The 17,942-nt window shown below is 39.6% G+C and overlaps 2 protein-coding genes across 13 annotated transcripts in view; both read left to right on the top strand.

The window, feature by feature from the left end:
* Positions 1-9,055, top strand: part of PTPN4 (protein tyrosine phosphatase non-receptor type 4) — a 112,023-nt gene extending 102,968 nt beyond the window's left edge. For 3 of the 6 annotated variants that reach the window (XR_006018287.1, XR_006018288.1, XR_006018289.1), the window contains 2 exons: positions 1,101-1,308; positions 2,463-2,522. Coding sequence is in view for 3 of the 6 variants with exons in the window: in XM_042041596.1 (XP_041897530.1) it covers positions 2,463-2,549 (87 nt within the window). In the remaining 3 variants the exon portion in view is untranslated. Of the gene's footprint in view, positions 1-1,100; positions 1,309-2,462 lie in introns of all 6 variants that reach the window. The other 3 variants (XM_042041596.1, XM_042041597.1, XM_042041598.1) reach the window with 1 other exon arrangement.
* Positions 9,056-11,498: 2,443 nt separating this feature from the next.
* Positions 11,499-17,942, top strand: part of EPB41L5 (erythrocyte membrane protein band 4.1 like 5) — a 55,104-nt gene continuing 48,660 nt past the window's right edge. For 4 of the 7 annotated variants that reach the window (XM_042040461.1, XM_042040460.1, XM_042040463.1 and 1 more), the window contains exons 1-2: positions 11,716-11,821; positions 12,593-12,777. In XM_042040461.1, the coding sequence (XP_041896395.1) occupies positions 11,722-11,821; positions 12,593-12,777 (285 nt within the window). In that variant the 5' untranslated portion in view covers positions 11,716-11,721. Of the gene's footprint in view, positions 11,650-11,715; positions 11,835-11,955; positions 12,057-12,592; positions 12,778-17,942 lie in introns of those variants that run through there. The other 3 variants (XM_042040465.1, XM_042040464.1, XM_042040466.1) reach the window with 3 other exon arrangements.

The following is a 17,942-nucleotide window of genomic DNA, read 5'->3' as shown; positions in this document are numbered from 1 at the left end:
GTGTTGCAGAACAATAATTTTCTATGATCTAGTCACGTTGGATGGATTTTTAATATACTTGTTGATCATATTGCAGAGATCACCTTTACCCAGTGTAGCTGTAGCCTTGGCTCCAGGCAAGAATAAATTCCTAAGGCTATTGGAAAAGAGCAATTCTTTAAATTTCTACAGAGAAAACTTGAAAAAAAAGCAGCAGCTGTTTGAAGGATACTTGGCAAATAATGACAAAAAGGGTCAATTTTCAGCAATGTAAAAATCACTCAGAGGAGAAAGCAGGAGCCTGATTCCAGGTGTTAAGAATGGGAGTAGTATAAAACATAAAGACAGAAAGAATCAAGACATGCAAGAAAAAACTTCAGTGATGAAATTCAGTGATTTTATGTTGCCTTAGTTGTAATGGAAACAAGCCTTTACTATGCCCTGTAGTGACTTAAAGGGAAATTATCAGAAAAATAATAGTTTTAAAAATCTGTGTTATTAAATCTGATGCAAAATGCATCAAAGCAATCATAAGTACATTTAGTCTAAGAAGGTAACTCACTACAAGGATTCTTTTGGGGCTTTCATGACATCTGATGTACCTTAAGATACCAGAACTTTTCATGCACCTGTAATGTTTTTGTGAGATAATTCATGTGCATTTCAGACTTGTAAGTGTTTTAGAACAGATTTAGAAACTTGTTATTATATCAGTCAGGTATTGCTTACCTGTAAGAGCAGTTTGGGTTTATGTTTTTAGAAAGTACCTGTAAAGGGTGAAAAGGTTGAGTTGTGTTGTCTGTCAGAAAGGAAAAAAAAAACCAACTTGGGCTTTCGGTTGTTCCAGACTTTGGATAGTTCCAAGTTTTTTATTTTTTTGAAGGAGTAATCATGAGTAATTGATATAGTTTTACTCCTAGTATACAGCATTTAGAGAAAGTATCTTGAAGGAGAAAAGGCACTAGATCCAATATCAAATCACAATTACCTGAAGGTTATTACTCGCTATAGTAATTTTCATGTCCCTGCTGCTGTTCCTCTGATCAAATCTCAGTAAACCTTTTGTGTTATTCAGAGAGTACTAAGACTGACCAAAAGTATGTATGTGTCTCCATTTCTAGGTCATCAGTCATTCGGTGCAGCTGAATTCATGTTCCAGTATTCATATTTCACTAAAAAGTTGTATTATTCAGGTAGCACAGGAAGGATGAGAAAGGTGATGATACATGAAAAATAGCAAAGGATGGCTCTTGCTGTTTGTGACAGTTCTACAGGATGAATAGCTGTCTCTCTACCATATGTAGAGGGGAAGAAATGTTATTAGTAAAGGTAGGAGTTGCAGTGGTAAGGGTTTTAACTGTATTTTTTCACATTATGTGCTAAATATCATCTGGTCTCCTTATTTTTTTTAGAAAACCAAAATTTTCAAGATTCAGTGAAAAGCAGGTGTTTAGTGCATGAGAGGGAGAAGGTCTAATAAAGGAATTGGGTTTTTTAAGGTTTCATGAGCATCAGCTGTTCCCGTTTCTCCTTTGGCAGCCTGGTGCTGGGTTCGTGTGTCCCGAGGGATTCACTCGCTGTCCGCCGGGGGGCGCTGTGCGCGGCCAGCTCAGGCGCCCTCGGGAGCGCGGGGAAAGCACAGATTTTACCCAGATGGGCAGAAACGGAGCTGTTTCATATACACGCCACAGGACAGTAAAGAATGATTCTAGTGCTAGATATGTCAACGTTCCCTTTTAAGATCTGACATCACTAACTCTACTGCACAGAGAGGGCCGTTCCACGACCCTGACAGTGCAGGTGTGCTGGAGTTCTAACCAGCATAGACACATTGTGCAGGATGCAACGGGAGTTGTGGTGCTTTGCAATTATTTCGGTTTGTTTTCATTATATTCTAATTTGATTACTGTCGGGGTTTTTAACTATGATTTGTTTAAAACAAACCTTTAGTGGCCTCTGTGTATGCAGGTGCTAGACCTGGATTCATTGGGGAGTTAGACATTATATAATGTTAAGAAACAGGAGTTCTGGGTTTTTCAAACATGAAACAGTTTTCTTTTGTATCAAATTCTGAGAGGGAGGTGCCAGTAACATGCCAGAGTTAATGTAAGTATGAAAAAGTGCTTTGAAACTATGACTTCTAAATCTAAGGGCGTGGAAACATCAGGTCAGTGAATTTCATCAAGGAAATAACAAGCAGAAAATTACTAAATAGGTGATGTTGTAACAATAATAATACTGGGTTTGTAGGTATGACTTTTGGCATATATTTCAAAGTACCCTTCATCCTGTTCTTCTGTTGAGAAGCAAAATGCTTTCATCTGAAGTTCCTTTTGTGTTGGGTTTCCTAAACTAACTTTGAAGCACAGTTCTTGGCCTGTGAAGAGAATGGGATGGGGAAATCTTAGAGGCCTTTTCTGTTTCCAAATGACATTTTTCAATTACATTTCTTTTCAATTTACTGAATCTACTTTCCTTTTCAGAGTCAGTACAGATTTGTATGTGAAGCTATTTTGAAGGTGTATGAAGAAGGATTTATTAAACCTTTACAAGCATCACTGCATAAGTAAAGAGCAAAAAACCTATGATATCGATTGAGGAATCCTGTCCTCTATAATGAACTGGCAACGTTCTTTGTGCCATAATACTGCTTGCAGGAAATGATAGTGAAGTACAGCAAAGAATTGACAAAGGACTTTGAAAACTTCAGCACTGTTGCACTTTACGTTGAAACAAAATCAGTCTCTGAAACTCTTCTAACCTTCATCTGTTTGAAGACTTTATTTTCGTGATTTGCTCCGAACAAACCATAAACTGTAAGAACTAATTGTGTTCAGGGTAATCTACGATATTTCATTGTAGTGCCATATACTGCGCTTCTGGTTGAATTGCTACAAACAAGGCTTGGAATTATTTCACCCTGTTTTACACCCATGTCTCTTAAAATGAAAAACAAATGAGAAACACACTAAGCCATGGTCTTTTTCCAGTGCTAGGTTTATTTACTATGTACAGACTCTCACAGTTTTGTTTTTTACAACATTAGCAATATTGCCAATACTAGATAGATACACACTGCCTACTGATGCAGCCCACTTTGTCCTACACCCTTACTAGAGACCAGCTGGTTGTTAGAGGAGAGCTGGCGTCTGTTAACCCAGCAGTAGCTGCATAATGCCCACTTACCAGCATCTTGTACAAAATAATAACAATAAACATTTTTAAAAACCAACATAAAAATGAGCAGCATTTCTTTGACACGGCTTGTGTGTCATACACTGGTGTATTCTGATTCATGTGACTTCAGATTAATGTGATGGGAACTAGTGCATGCATTATGTCTTAACCCCTTAAGTGCCTTGAGACTTACAGCGTACATCCAGTGAAAGGCACTCATGATTCCATGGGGGTGGTATTGTCCTGTCATATTTATCTTAATGGGTTCAGATTTTAAAAACGGCCCTTGGTGCTTAGAATGTGTTACCACAAGGGGTCATGGAAATACCATTCCCTCTTTCCTTATACAAGTACCTGTGTGCTACTCTCTGTAGGCAAAGCACCTCTGCCAATTTAATGAATGAGCATTGTATGCTGCTGTGTTGTAATTACGTGAAAAATCTGGCACATTCCTTCATTCCTTCCAACCAGTAACTTACTAGCATCTTACTATGAAATGCTGGTAGGTCATTAGAAGCTGATACTTTGTTTTATCCTTTTATTGAGAATAGCTGTTTTACTCAATTAGACATAACTCTTTAATAGCACTGATAATTAAGTTGAACTTACAATCAGTTGTGATTTAATTCCCTTACCTTCTAACTAACTTGTTACGTTCTCATAGTTGATTTCAAGCCATGTTCGTACAGGTCTGCCTTTTGTTTTCTTTTATTTGTTTGGAGGGGAGAAGGGAGGAGAACACTATGAAGTTATCCCAGAAATTAATTTTACTTTCATAATGACCCCAGTCGCCTTCTGTTATGCTTGTGCAAAATTGTTCCAGTTGGTATGGGTTGCTTCTTATTTAAGTAGGTAGAAGATTTGTAAGAAATGTCTGTCTGATACAGTATCTGAGCTCATTCTAAAGATGCATAAATGTCCCAATTTTTTAGTATTTTTCTAGCGTAGGAGAAACCAAGTCAGAAGCAAGGTACCCAGTGTAATATACTGTAAGAAAAAAACAGTCACTTCTTTGACTGCCCTGTGACAGCATAACTTTGTGCCCTCTATTTAAAAGTTTTAATTTATTGTACTGGTTTCCTGAAAATGTTTATCCATTAAATTTTGTTGTAAGCTATATATATAGCATAGAATTAAAATGGAAAGTTCTATGCTAAATAATTTTTAACTATTGAAGAATTATATTGTATAATATACTGTGTTCTATGGACATTTGAAACAGATCAGCTATGAACTATTAAATGAAAAGGGATTCAGGCAACATGAAATCCTGGCTTATGACTTAGTAATGAACATGAACCACAATGCCAAATGGAAGATAGAGTTTTAAATATTTTTAGAAAATAAAATAATATTAGGAGGGCTGTGGCCCTGTTACTTATATTTCTAGATTTGATGCTTAAGTCAATATTATCCCTCAGTGAAAAATAAATTTTACAAGAATCTCTGGATCTGAACTGAACTGAGGAAGAGTAATATGGTAGCTTTAATCTCAGTTCTATTGTAAGCCATTTGCAACAAATAAAAATTCTTTTTTATAATTCTTTAACTTCCACGTGATGAGGTTATTAGCTGAGTTGCTGGCTAGTTAGAAGGTTATATTGAACTCAGCACTTAATGTCCAAAAAGTAAAATAATTCATCCATTATACTGAAAGAAATTTTCTTCATAGTTAAGTTGTAAACAAAAATATCGTTTGTCCTGTTATTCTGAGGGAAATCAGAAACTGAGGTTATAGCAGCATTATATAGCGTTGCTTTGTCACATATTTAAATATTCTTATGTAAAATTGCCAAAGCAGTTCGAGTTCAAAAGTCCCATTTATACCACAATTAAGTGTGGGATATGTATCGGTCATCTGTCATTACTGTTTTGATTACAAACACAGGCAAGAAAAATAGGTCTCTGCAAAATTTTCCTCTGCACTGACTTGTAGTTTATTAACTAGTTGCACTGGGGAAAAAAATGGAACAAAGTACATATTCTTAGTTAATTGGCCATCAGCAACTCAAGTGGCTTTTGACTTCTTCAAAGCCAGGATAAAGGTAACCAAAAACTGCTTGGGAAAGAGATAGCACTGAAGCCTTTCTGCACCATAAGTCAGTCATTTAAATTTTTCTACCTGTTGTGGTATAAATGGCCTTTAAAATATTTTTATACGGCCAAAAAAAGCAAAACTGCTTAATATTTTACTTTGGGTTATGAAGATCTGTATCATCCTTAAGAGTTTTTTAAAGAAGTTTTTGTATGTTTCATGCTGTACAAAACATGAATGTATCTTTCAGACATAATGACTTATAGACTTATATGTGATTGGTGTTATGACTGTTGGATTTTATGAATAATTATTTTCATACCATTTGATTAGGAAAAATGTTGGGTGGGTGTGGGAAAGAGTATGTTTGTAACACTTCCATGATATAAATCCAGCTAAGAAAAAAAAAAGTAAATTTCATTGTAAATAAGAGCAATATTATTACAATTTTGTGCCAATGTTAAGACTTTTGTTTTTACTTTTAGGTTCAGATTGAAAACTACCATTACCATCTCTTGTTTAAAATGGATCTGAAGGGGTTTTTTTAGTAGAAAGTAGAAAGACATGGGGCTCTAGTGGGGGCTTTGAGTGTTTTTGAGAGCTTTTTTTGGTTTTGCTAAATATGAAATAAGATGCAGGTATTGTTTAATAAAGCACCTACAGATTGTCAGCCAGTCCACTTTGAGAAATACTGCATTAAATATCCCACATAACAGAGAACTAAAAAGTTCATTTATCCTGAATTTGGAAGCATTTGGTATTTTCAGTCACTTGTAGGTCTTAAGCAGTAAAATACTGCTTTTATGTGTTCTATTTTTATTATTCTCTCCCAGTTATGAAAAAGAGAATGCCTGATTTTTTTTCTCACTAGATTTAATGCTAGCTGACATTTCTTCCACATTTCTCTGTTAAATCTTGAAAGCTTATACGCCATATAGATGAAGCAATAACACTTCTTCTAGAACATCTGATTACAGTGTGGCACACCATCTATTAAAGAAAGGGTGAGAAAGCAGTTGGGACATTAAGGAACATGAGGAGTTTGTTATAGAACTTGTGTAGCTGGCAACTTTCCGTGGAGACCTTCCAAAAAGCTTCTTAGTACCCGTGGAAGGGCCAAAATGCAGCGGATGTGCTGCAGTTGCACTGCCCAGGGAAACAGGAAGAAGGGAAGGTCTGGCATAGAGATGTTGGAGCTCCAGGTATGCTGTGGAGCTGAATTATGTGATATTTTTATGCTTATGCAGTGTCTGTGCAGGTGTGTGGGCGATGTTTGATGGCTCAGGGAATTAGCATGAGCATGAAAAGCTCTACAGATCCACCAATTTCCAAGCAAAAGCAAGGTTGTCCAGTACATATGCTGTAGTTTTGACTGTAAAGCCACTTTGCAGTCAATCAGCAAGCCCCTCAGGCCTGAGGATAAAGGGAGTGATTTGATTATGGTCCACATGAAAATTTCACATACTTGGACTTCCACCAAGGACAGCAATGGTGTCCTCTAATGCTGGTTGCAGTCTTTTTGTCACTTACATCTCAGGTCCCCAGTTAGCTGGGTTGGGTGTATTTGCCCATTTTAGTACCCATCTTTTGTCTTGAGACTGAAGAAGTTCTTTCCCATTGCTACTTCTAGTGCTAGGATCCAGTATTAAGATCTGGTAAAAAAATATTGATTAACGGTGGATCTTGCATGAATGTGCAGAGATTTACAATTAGTGGTGATTGGGAAGCTGTTAGAAGGAGGAAATGGTTGGTTTGTTTCAGTTTAACTGTTCTGTCTGGTCTCTGTTATCCCACTGCACTTAGACATTGAAACTCACTTGTTTGTTTAGAAGTCTGCAAGGAAGGCCAGTTCCTTATCACTGGGTTTTACCTCTGTGCTTGTTACTCCCACAAGTGTCTATCTTTTCATAGGGCTTCTCCAGCTACAAGTTTTGATCTGGTACACAGGCTGTAAGTTCTGGCTATTGGCTTTGGTGTGTTTTGCTCATTGAGATCTCAATGGTATTAAAGGAGAGATAAATGACTTACTTTAAAAATATAGTGAAATATTCAAGTTTAAAAATTTAGACATTTTGATTAGTAGCCTTATTTTAAAAAACCACTAAAATAGCTGACTCTAGTCTGCTGTAGCATGAACTATGGGTCACGGACTGGCTGGCAGCTTGTTGGTTGTGGTATTTTGTATTTAGCAAGCTTACATGTTTTAAAGGATAATTTTTTTCAAAATGTTTTGATGTTTAAATAGTAGCACTTTATCTCATGCTTACTACTGACTGAACGTTTGGACAAAATAAATTGGGTTTGGAGAGATGCTTAATGGGTTTCTGTACAGAGATGACTTGGATTACACCCTGGTATGAATGCTTTCTGTTGTTCTAACCATTTCTTGTTGATTGTTCATGTGTTTCTGAGGGATTTTCAGAAAATAGCTATTAATAAGATAATTCTATCATCTCAATTTTCCTGTCTTAAAATGAATATGAAGCCTGCATTTGGGGGGGGAAAAAAACACAAAAAAAAGAAAAAAAAAAGGTGCAAATAGAAACTTACAGGGTACTTGTAAATTTATCTCTGTGATCTCTCTGAGCTAGCTGCAAATGAGCTATGTTTACTGTAAATGTTTCTGCTAAGCATTTTTTTTAACATTAGATAAATTACCTGGAAATCAGTATTCTTTTTTTTTTTTTTTACTTAACTTATTTGAATTTTGATAACTAAAGATAATGCACAACAAAGTTTAAGGAAGTTGTCACCCTTTTGCACCTAGGCCAGGGGCCCGAGACCTGAGTGAAAGGGTTAAACAGTTTACGTTAAGCTGTTTTGTTCTTTAACTAGAATATATCCACAAGGACTAGACTTTAAATGATCCAGTGCAATTATCTCAGTACGTTGTGGCACCACAGTAACAACCCAGAATAATCTTACAGGAAAATTAAGGTAAGAGAGTGAAGGTTTTATCTTATCCAGTGTATCCAGATTTGTTTTCCATTTGGTTTGCTTCATTTACCAGTGATCCCATTTTAACCAGTCAGTTTGGCAGGGCTGTTTGTGTAAGGTTTGGGGGTTTTTTTTATGTAACAGGTGCTATACTATGTGTAAATACAAAGGGAAGAGTATTATTTAGATCATTATTAACAAGATTAACAGATGGTGGCAATATTTTTGCCAGCTACTTCTGGTAATTAATTTGCATTTCCAGCTGTGGCTTTCAGTTGTCAAATTTCATCTCAGTTTCATACTGCTGAATGATGGACTGCAAGTGTGGAGTAAATCGTCTCAGAGTTAAATAGCTCTTTTGTTGTTCTAACTCTTGTGTATCTTTATTAATATTGGGGGGGTGCAAAGGCTCTTCCCATAAGTAGACTTCTGCCTATAAATTTGTTTAAAAGCACATGAGGGGGAGGGAAAAAAAAACAAACCAACAACCTAAATGCTCCATCTTGGCTAAGCAGCGGTTGATGGGAGACGATGGAAACTTGAAATTGGTCAACACTGGACAATGTGAAAATAAATCAGCTTTTGTCACTGCAGCTACTGTATGCTTTAAAGGGCCTTATGTATTTGTCCTCATTTTGATAAAATGAAATTTCTTGCCATTAAAATTATACACTAACTTCTACCGAAAACCAGCAGTTCCCAGGATAAATATGCTAATTAACATTTAACAAGTCTTGTTTTAGTCTTAAGTAAAATTTCATTCTATTATGTGAAAAAATGCTGTTATGCATATTTTGTGGATATATTTAATTTCAGTTGACAGATAGTTGTCTAGGTACAGACTTGAAAATATATATATAGTTTACTTGTGGATCTTAATTGTTTAATTGCAAAATAAAGATGTGCTTTAGTAATTTAAAGTTTAAATTTTTTTTGCGATTTTCTTGCTACTGTACACATGGTTTTGCTGTGCCACATTTACATGTGTCCAATGCCAGATAATGTTCACCTTGTATTTTCCTTCTTGACATTGTATGACATAAATATACCCCTATGGATTGTGCACTAGAAGAGGATGCTAAATTATCAGGAATTAAATTGCTTGGTTAAAGCATCAGCCCAAGTTTTTGCCTGAAAATATCTAAATACTGCAAGCTTTGCTGTAATGGAATAATAACTTCTAAATTGTCTTGTATACAGGGAGTGTATTGGAGATAATGTTCAGTAGAGATTATAATCTGATCAAAAAGATGAGGGTATGATAAACACTGATGTAAAGAACAAAAATTCCAGATGGAAGCTCGTGATGAAATGGTTGCTGCCAAAAAGTGAGGGGATGTTAAAAACAAAAGTGGGTAAAGATGATGAAAGGACTTAGAAGGCAAGACAAAAATCTCAGGAGGGATGAGAGTCTGAGACCCCGATATGTTCTTAATTCCACTGATTAATACAGGACTTTAAAGAGAGGACAAGGTGTTTGGATTTGAAGTACAAAAAGATAAACTAGCGGGAAAGCACTTTAAGGAGAACAACAGACATAAGAAGAGGCATTCCTGTAGGAGGAGATTTGTTTAAAACTGGAATAGAAAGATTGGGTATAAGACAAGTGACAGATAACACAGTTGAATGAGTACATACTTGGACTGTATCTGAGTAGCAAAAAGTGAGGAAAGAGTAGACTGTAATTACAGGAAGAGTAGCAAGAGGGTGGTGTGAAGCAGAAATTGCAAAAATGAGCAGCTAAGTTTTTGTGTCACTGAAGCTACAGGAAGGAAATAATCTTGGTACCAGCATGGGAGCTTGTGAATGACAGAGTGGAAAGAAACTCAATTTGAGGAATAGTTGAAGATGGTTAGAAAATTTAGGGACAATGTCCAAGAATCAGGGAATTCCCCAGAATTCTTGGTCTTACAGGAGAATGTGAATTGGTGTAGACTTAATAGCAAGGAGACTCCTATTTACCTGACAGATCTCCACTACAAACTAAGCATCTTTGATATACAAACGATTGATTAGTTGATCTGCACTGAGAATCATCAGATATCTGCAAATACTCAAGATAAATTATTTTTCCACGTTAATACAGTTAAGATTTTGTATGGTTTCTTTGGGAACTTTATTGCAAGCTCCCACAGGTATTTCATGACAGCCGACTGAGAGCAAGCATAGTCCCTGCTCCTCTGATAAAAAGTATCTAAATTCCCCCCCGTTTTGTGATTCACCTTTTTGAATAAATAACATGAATCTCACCTTTCCTCAAAGCTTGCCCTGCTCCTCCCAGCGGCAGGAGAGTGCTCTGTTGTCAACACAGACATTTAGTAAAATCAGCTTGTTGCTTCGTCAACAAATAGTGGGCAATTACCTGGCAGCTTTTTAATACTCCCGCTCCGCCCCGCCCCCCCGTTTCAATAAATGACATCACGGTAACTCGATATATATTGAGGCACTGGAGCTGAGCTGTTAAGATGGGTTTCATTATGCCACTTCCTCTACCTGCCAGGGACTGACCGGGTGTCTCAGCCCGCGATTCAGACCTGAGCATAGAAAATGCTGTGTTATCTTTAGCCCAAGTATCTGCTTTCCCAGACTATTAGGTAGGCTGGATTCCCAGTTATCCTGGGATTTTAAAGGGGTCTGGAGCTCCTTTACTCAGAGCTTTGTCACTCAGCTGGCACTACGCACTGAGAATTTATATTGCCTTTCCTGAAGTTTTTTTGAGGTTTTCCTCGAGTACTGGCTTGGACACAAATATTTATGTAATAAAAAATAACACAGTGAAGTGCCGCCCTCTAATTGCTGCCAAGGAGCGGGGCTTGTGCCCCGGGGCTGGAGTAACACGTAAGAAAAGAGATGGAAGCGCGGAGCCCCGGCACAGGCTGCGCGTCTGGCTTTGAAGGACTTTAAAATACAAACTGCATTTTGTAGTCGCAGCCTTAGTTCAGTGTATAAATACTAACAGTGTTCGTTTGTAGACGGCTCTGCTTTATTTAATACACTGCTACAGGCAGTGTTTAAATATAGGATTTTCTTATAAAATTAATGGTTTAAGCGCGCGTTTGCCTGAAGGTTCCAGTTCCCGCTGGGCAGCCGAGGACTGGTCACAGTCCTGGCCGAACCGCTGAGGGGGAAACCTCCACGCCGCATTAGGAAAAACTCCAGAACTTCTAGGAAATAATCTGAAACACGTTCTGAAGGCTCCATCCCCAGGGGTGTCCCATCCCCCGGGGCCACCCCATCGCCCCCACTCCCCGCCGCGCGGCGGCCCCCCCCCCGGGCAGCACGTGGTCCGCGCCGCGCCCCCCCACCCCCTGCGGCGGCCGCTCCGCCGGGCGAAACCACCTGGCACGGGCCGGGGGGCGCCCCTTCTCCACCGGGCTCCGCCCCGTTAAAGGGGCGATGGGCTCCCGGCGCGGCGGGAAGCAAAGCGTTCCTTCTCCCGTCCGGCTGCCGCCCTCCCTTCCCGCCGCCCTCCGTCTCCGCGCCGCCGCCGAGCAGGAGAGCCCGGCAGCCGGAGCCGCCAGGTGAGTGAGCGCGGGCGGAGGAAATGGCAGGCGTGTCGCTGCCCGTTTAAGGGCCTCCCACGTCGTTCCGCCATGTCCGGCGGCCCGGCCCCTCCCGGGGCTCCCTCGCCGCCCCTCGCCCGCCCCCGGGGCCTGGAGGAGCTGCCGCGGGGACGCTCCCGCCGCCCCGCAGGTGAGCCCGGCAGGTGAGGCCGCCGCGGCCCCCGGGCGGGGCCGGAGCGGGGCCGGGGCGTTATGTAAGGGCAGGGGCGCCGCGGCGGCGACGGCGCCGGGCGGGGCCAGGTCTCGGCTGGGGTGGACCCTCGGGCTCGGGGCTGACTCCACGCACAGCTCCGGGTGTTTGCCGGGAAGCGCCGTGCCCGACGGTCTCTCGCCGGTCTGGCAGAGCCATTCCTGCAGGGAAAGCTGTGAGCGCGGCTCTGGGGCGGGAAGGGTCGCTTATCGCTTGTTTTCGATGGGAGAGGTGGAGGGTGTGAGCCAGGGAAGGAGCCGGTGGTATGTAGTGCTTAGTTGATTCCCAGCTGTGGAAGATCACCGTCTCGGAGAAGCTCGCGATGGCGTTTGTATTAATGAGAGATTGCAGAGAGTAGTAGGCGATCTGCACGATCGCTGTTTTTTCTCCTTAAACGTACTTTCATGTAGTCCCAAAAAGTCACCCAACCACCGCTCAAGGTCTGAGCTGGGTTTTTTCCAAAGACTTTCACAGCCAAAGACTGTGGGTGTTTAAATCAAAGTGAAAATCTGTTTGACTCTTTGACACTTCTTTGTCAAAGTCTGGGATTTCCTAAGAACTTTATTCCAGGCTCTCTCTCTTTTTTTTTTTTTTTTTTTTTTTTTTTGTTGTTGTTGTTGGGTATATGGGGGTTTGTTCATTTATTTGTTTTGTTGGGATTTTTTTTTGTAAAAAACTTAACTTGTTCCTTTTCTCTCTTGGATTCTGTAGCAAAGATGCTGAGCTTTTTTCGCCGCACGCTGGGACGCCGGTCCATGCGTAAGCATGCGGAGAAGGAAAGGCTGAGAGAGGCCCAGAGGGCTGCCACCCACATCCCTGCAGCTGGGGACGCCAAATCCATCATTACCTGCCGAGTAGCGCTGCTGGACGGGACAGATGTCAGCGTGGACTTACCGGTACGAGTGATCCAAGTGTGTTTTTGAAATACACTTGGCTTCTGTTACTCTGATGTGGATTGCTGTTTGCAAGTTAGCTAAAGGTATAGCTCTTTGCTCTTGGCAGCCGACTCCTATGACTTGGTGTTCACTAAGTTACTGCTCATAAAAAGATTTCTAAAAGAATAGTTAACTTTGTCATTCACTGCATCTTGAGAGTGTTTTGCTAGATGTCATCATGCCTTACACACTGAACACTTTCTAATGTTTTTTAATGTAAGTGTGCCAAGGCTTAACTCAGAGAGGGTAACCTGTTGAATGAATTGGCTTTTCTTTTTGGTGAGCTATGTATCTTGACAAAGAAGGTGAATCTTTTGGTGTAACCTGTTGAAGAGGAGGGATGAGCAGAAGTACTAGCAGGAATTTCTGTGTGGACTGTGTTTGGTTTTGTGTCAGAGATGGATGCAATTTTTAACGATAACTTGAGATGGGAGAGGAAGAGGAAAAATCTACTTCCTTCCCCTCCTCAGGGCAGATTATATAGTAGGGATTGTCTCATAGCATGGTGCTTTATTGGGAGTGAGGTGTTAGCCACTGTTTTACATTTCTAAAGCTTCCTTAATATGCACGTGCCTGTTCTGCTTGCCTAATTAGATACCTGGTTTTGGCCAACAGAATGAACAGTAGCACCAGAAGTGATGTGCTCTGTTTTTCCATTACCGTGTGTTATAGTTGCTAGTGACTTGTTTTAAGCTCCCAGAGCTGAGCATTAGGAAGTTAGGAAGGTGTGGATCTGTGAGACCTGACTAGTTCCAGAGGATTTTGGCTGCAGTCACATGTGCTGGTGTTGGAACTGCTGACTAGAAAGAAAAGCCATTTCAAGACTGGCTGCTCCACACAGCCCTTTCTTCCCTTTCTTCTTTAGTCGTGGAGTGTTTAGGTAGTGTGAGGAAGTCAACTTGTTGATTAAGTAATGTTGTTGATGTAGTGAGCAGAAATAACTTGTGATATCCAGAACCCCAAATAATCTAGAGGTAGAGAAACCCTTTGGCATCTTTATTTGCAAAATGACTGTATAGATAGGCGTTTATAGAGGGCAGTAAAATTAATTTGTAAATCTCTGAAGCAATGTAATGAATATATCCAGTGCTGCTTGGTGCCTAGGATGTTTGATTTGAGGCCAGGAATGCCCACAAACACTTTATAGCAAGAGTTAACACTTTAAAAAGTACTCAAGTTTAAATTGGTGTCTCTACATAACCAGAGCAGTAATCTTTGGAGCTGGAGTTGGCTCTGTAGGCAAATTCCTGGCGGCTCTAACAACATTTCTAAGGCTTTGAGGAGCATAAATTGAACCTGAAGAGGTGTCACAACCTGCCACCTGGACTATAAATCTCAGCCCAGGGGGCAGTAGTAACTATTTACTTCTACAAGAAACTCCTTTCACTCCAGATTTATTTCTTTAAAAGCCAGTATAGACTCTTGACTGTGGACATCTGAGTTGTGAGTAACAGTAACCAATCGTGCTAAATTGACATATTTGTCCAACATGCTAATTTGACATATTGACGATGCTGTAATTACAGCGCATCGTCAATGGTTGACATGTACCAGTTTCTTCAGTGATTAAAATATAATAAATTAAAAGTAAATTAAATGTTTCATTTCAAACTCCCTAAACTCCCTATTTATTCTTGTTTCTCCACTTGCATCATTCATATTTTGGGGTAGACTCTTAAAAAGGAAAGAAAAAAAGGGTGGGGGAGACAGGGGATGATGTGGGGAGTACAAAATCCTGGCAAAACAACATCACTTTCTAAAATGTAAAGCTTAAATTAAAAATACGTGTGTATATACTTTTTTCTTTTACAAAAACTTTCTTTGAGAATCTTTGTGCTCTTTGAGCTAAGATCTTTTCCAAGACTGGTGCTATTACTTCGTTGGCAGTAAATATGCTTTAAAATGAACTCTTTCTCTCAAAGAGGTGCCCTCTGGTCTGCCAGTTTACTTGTGCACAGTCATGTTGTCTACCTAAGCGCTGTGAAATTGTTTTATTGAAAAAAATAAATAACAGAACTTTTCTTAAGAATGAGTCGTTTAGCAAACAGGTTAGTTCACAGCCAGAGAAAGGGTTGTCTTGATAGGATTGAATGCCATACCTTTTTAAATCAATGGCTACACAAATACTTTACAGTGGCATAAGTTGTTGCTGCCACAGGAAGAAAAGATGTTGCTTTCGTTATTGCGTTTGTCCTTGTTTTCTCATACCCCTTGGCAGAAGAAACAGTTTTTTAGCAGCCAGGCAGTAAGCTAAGTCAAGAAAATGCTGGGGCTGAAAATAATCGGTATAATTTTGTTATGTAGTTTCCAGCTGGAGTGATTCTCCAATCTGGTTCCCCATGTGCCTCCCCAAATGTGGTGAAGAAGCATTTAGAGGTGATACCAGGCTTAAGTTTGCTCAAAATACTGTTGAGCTGTATTCTTACAGTGAATTTGCTACTGAGAAGAGTATTATGGATTTACAATCATTGATATAATCGAGCCTGAGATTGCTGAATTTCTGCTTAATTTTTAATAGAAAAGGAAAGGCAAAAACAACAAGGAGCAATGACAAGGGACGTTAGCATGTAAGCCAAACCCATTTCAGAGTCATTAAGCAGCAAAGACTGATACTTTACGAATATTGACAGTGAGACAGAAGGGACAGGTTGTAAATGATGCAGCTGAAATTTAATTTATTGAACACAGAGCCAGGATTTGAGCAGTAACTCTGCTTTTGTCCACTGATCTTATCTTTGGTGTCTGTCAAGCCACTTGCTTTTTTTGCTTTTTTATGTCTTCTGTTGTATTTAATTAGAAAAATGCCTGACTTGAACTTTTTATCAAAGCTGCAGTCATACACAGTACATACACCGGATTCTTTGCAAGAATCTACTGCTTTTGTAGCTATGTCAGTGACTGAAGAATGTTAGTGTCATGTATATTATTTACTGACGCCTTGGTATGTTCAAAATGGCAGGCATGACCTTAGTGTGAGTTATCTGTGTTCTTCTGGGGCAGATCGAAAGGTGTCAGGTTTTTTCCCACAGCTTCATCTCAGATTTAAAGTTGTGTTTTGATCTGGTAGTTTTCCTCATCTGTTACTACTCTTTTGAAGCTTTATGTTTCTTCAAATGGATTCAGCTGTTCTTACAGGCTTATGTGCTTTGTGAAACACTAAGAAGCTTGTTACTTTGTTTCTCGTTAAGAAGTTTTTATAAAATAGATGTCTGTAAATGCTGCTGCTGATGTTCATTATACATTCTGCTTTTCTGTTGAGTTCAGCTTGAACAAAAGTCAGGTTATGCTTTTTCTTCCAATTGTTTAAGATCCATGGGTGGAATGTTTGCTGAATAGTATGAGTGGTGAGAGGACAAGAACTCTGTTTTGCTGACATCTCTTATCTCATTTTTCGTCCTGTTCCCATGCAAAACTAAACTACATCTTCCCCCACTGCACCTCTGGAATTCCCAAAGCTCAAAAGCCATGAACAGCCCTGGTTTATTACCTGAAGATTCCATCAGCTCAGTCATACCAATCTGGTCTGTAAAGGGAATCCCTCAACAGCTGGAATACTGGCTCTCCTGGTGCTCATGGTTTGTGAGGAAAGACAGGTTGGTGGGGGGGAACTTGAAAGCTGTTTTTATCTGGGGTCACCAACAACTTACGCAATAATTGGGAATAAAAATGTTTGTCAAGAATTTGAAATGAAGTGCTATTTTGAGTAATAGAGAGCTCCAGAGGATTTAAAAATCAAAATATTTTAAAATTAAGTATTTGCTTTCATCAGTTCTGTGCTATCCACAGTACTAATTGGGAGAGGAAAAGGATAATGTAAATGGGGGGAGAAATGGTAACATAAATAATGTAAATAAGTGCTCTTGGAATATGCACCTTCTTTAAAATTTTTTGATTGCTTTCTATGGGGAAACAAGGTCAGCCTCACAAGAGAGACAGATAGTAAGTATAGGGTTTTATGGAAGCAGAACTGTACTTTTTGGAAGCCAGTGGTGTTTCAGTAAAAAAACCTGACCCTGCCTAACCCACAATTTACATAATCTTCTCATGGATAATGGAGTGTTAATTGTATTCCAGTTTCTGTATGTGCAACCTAAGTTTTAGGTAAAAGCTTCCTGGTGGTGTAAGATAAAAGACACAAATTATGAGAATGGATGCTCTCTGAGTAGTTTTTTATCTTGGAATATTCCTTACTTACACATGCATGAAATTTGATATGGAGATTGCAAAATGAGATGGTTTTGTCCTTATTATAATGAAGTATCATCAAAACAAGGTCCTGTATAAACCAGTCCAAGAGCTGTGTGGAATAGTGGGATTAAACTAAGATGTTTAGACTTCTGGAGTATAAAATACGATTAAAAAGGACTGTATTTGTAGTGATTATTTTAAATAAAATTAAGAAATCTATCTGGAATGTGAAGATCACTAAGGAGTGCCAATGACTTTTTGTTTGGAGAGAGATGATTTGTGTTGAGCTGACTGCAAGATCAGAGATGCATTGTGATAGTTGATTTTATTCAGTAATCCACTGTGGTTTATTAAAAACTTGTAGAATATCTATGGCCACTTGCTGAATATTTATGGATGTAAATATGAAATACATAATGCTGTTTGTGGCATGGATGCTGATTAACAAGAAAATTAATAATGTTAAAAATGTTGGAAAATTAGTCATCAAATAAAATGAGTACTATGAATGTTCAAGGCTGACCTCTAAAGTTTCAAAATAAAGCTCAGCTGACAAAAGTAGTAATTACGTAAACATTTGAACATGCCACTTTGTGTGTGTGTTAAGGCTATAAAGTTTTGGATTAAAACTTTTTTTCTCATGTGATCTTTTGTCTGAAAGTATTGACGTGCTTTTGAGTGTGTGCTTAAACTACTGAAAGACCTTTAGGGGCCTGAAACTGGACAAAATCAGTCCTGAGCCCCGTGTCCCAAAGCAGAGGTGCTGTCTGTGTGGTGTGGGGGAGCCCAGCCGCAGTGCAGGGTGAGCCAGTGCTTCCTGGGGTGCCAGACTGAAATGCACGGTGAGACTGAATGTGAGACAGGGGATGTTGAGTCGTTGCGCCCGTGTGAGCAGCACAGACTGCCTGCACCGAGTCCTGCTGGCAGCCCAGCCACTT

This window comes from Corvus kubaryi, unplaced genomic scaffold, assembly GCF_017639235.1.
Source record: "Corvus kubaryi isolate FWS band 111438036 unplaced genomic scaffold, C.kubaryi_AGA036_p1.0 37396, whole genome shotgun sequence".
Lineage (NCBI taxonomy): Eukaryota > Metazoa > Chordata > Aves > Passeriformes > Corvidae > Corvus > Corvus kubaryi.
The sequence above is the reverse complement of the archived record's forward strand: the minus strand, read 5'-3'. Positions and strand labels throughout refer to the sequence as shown.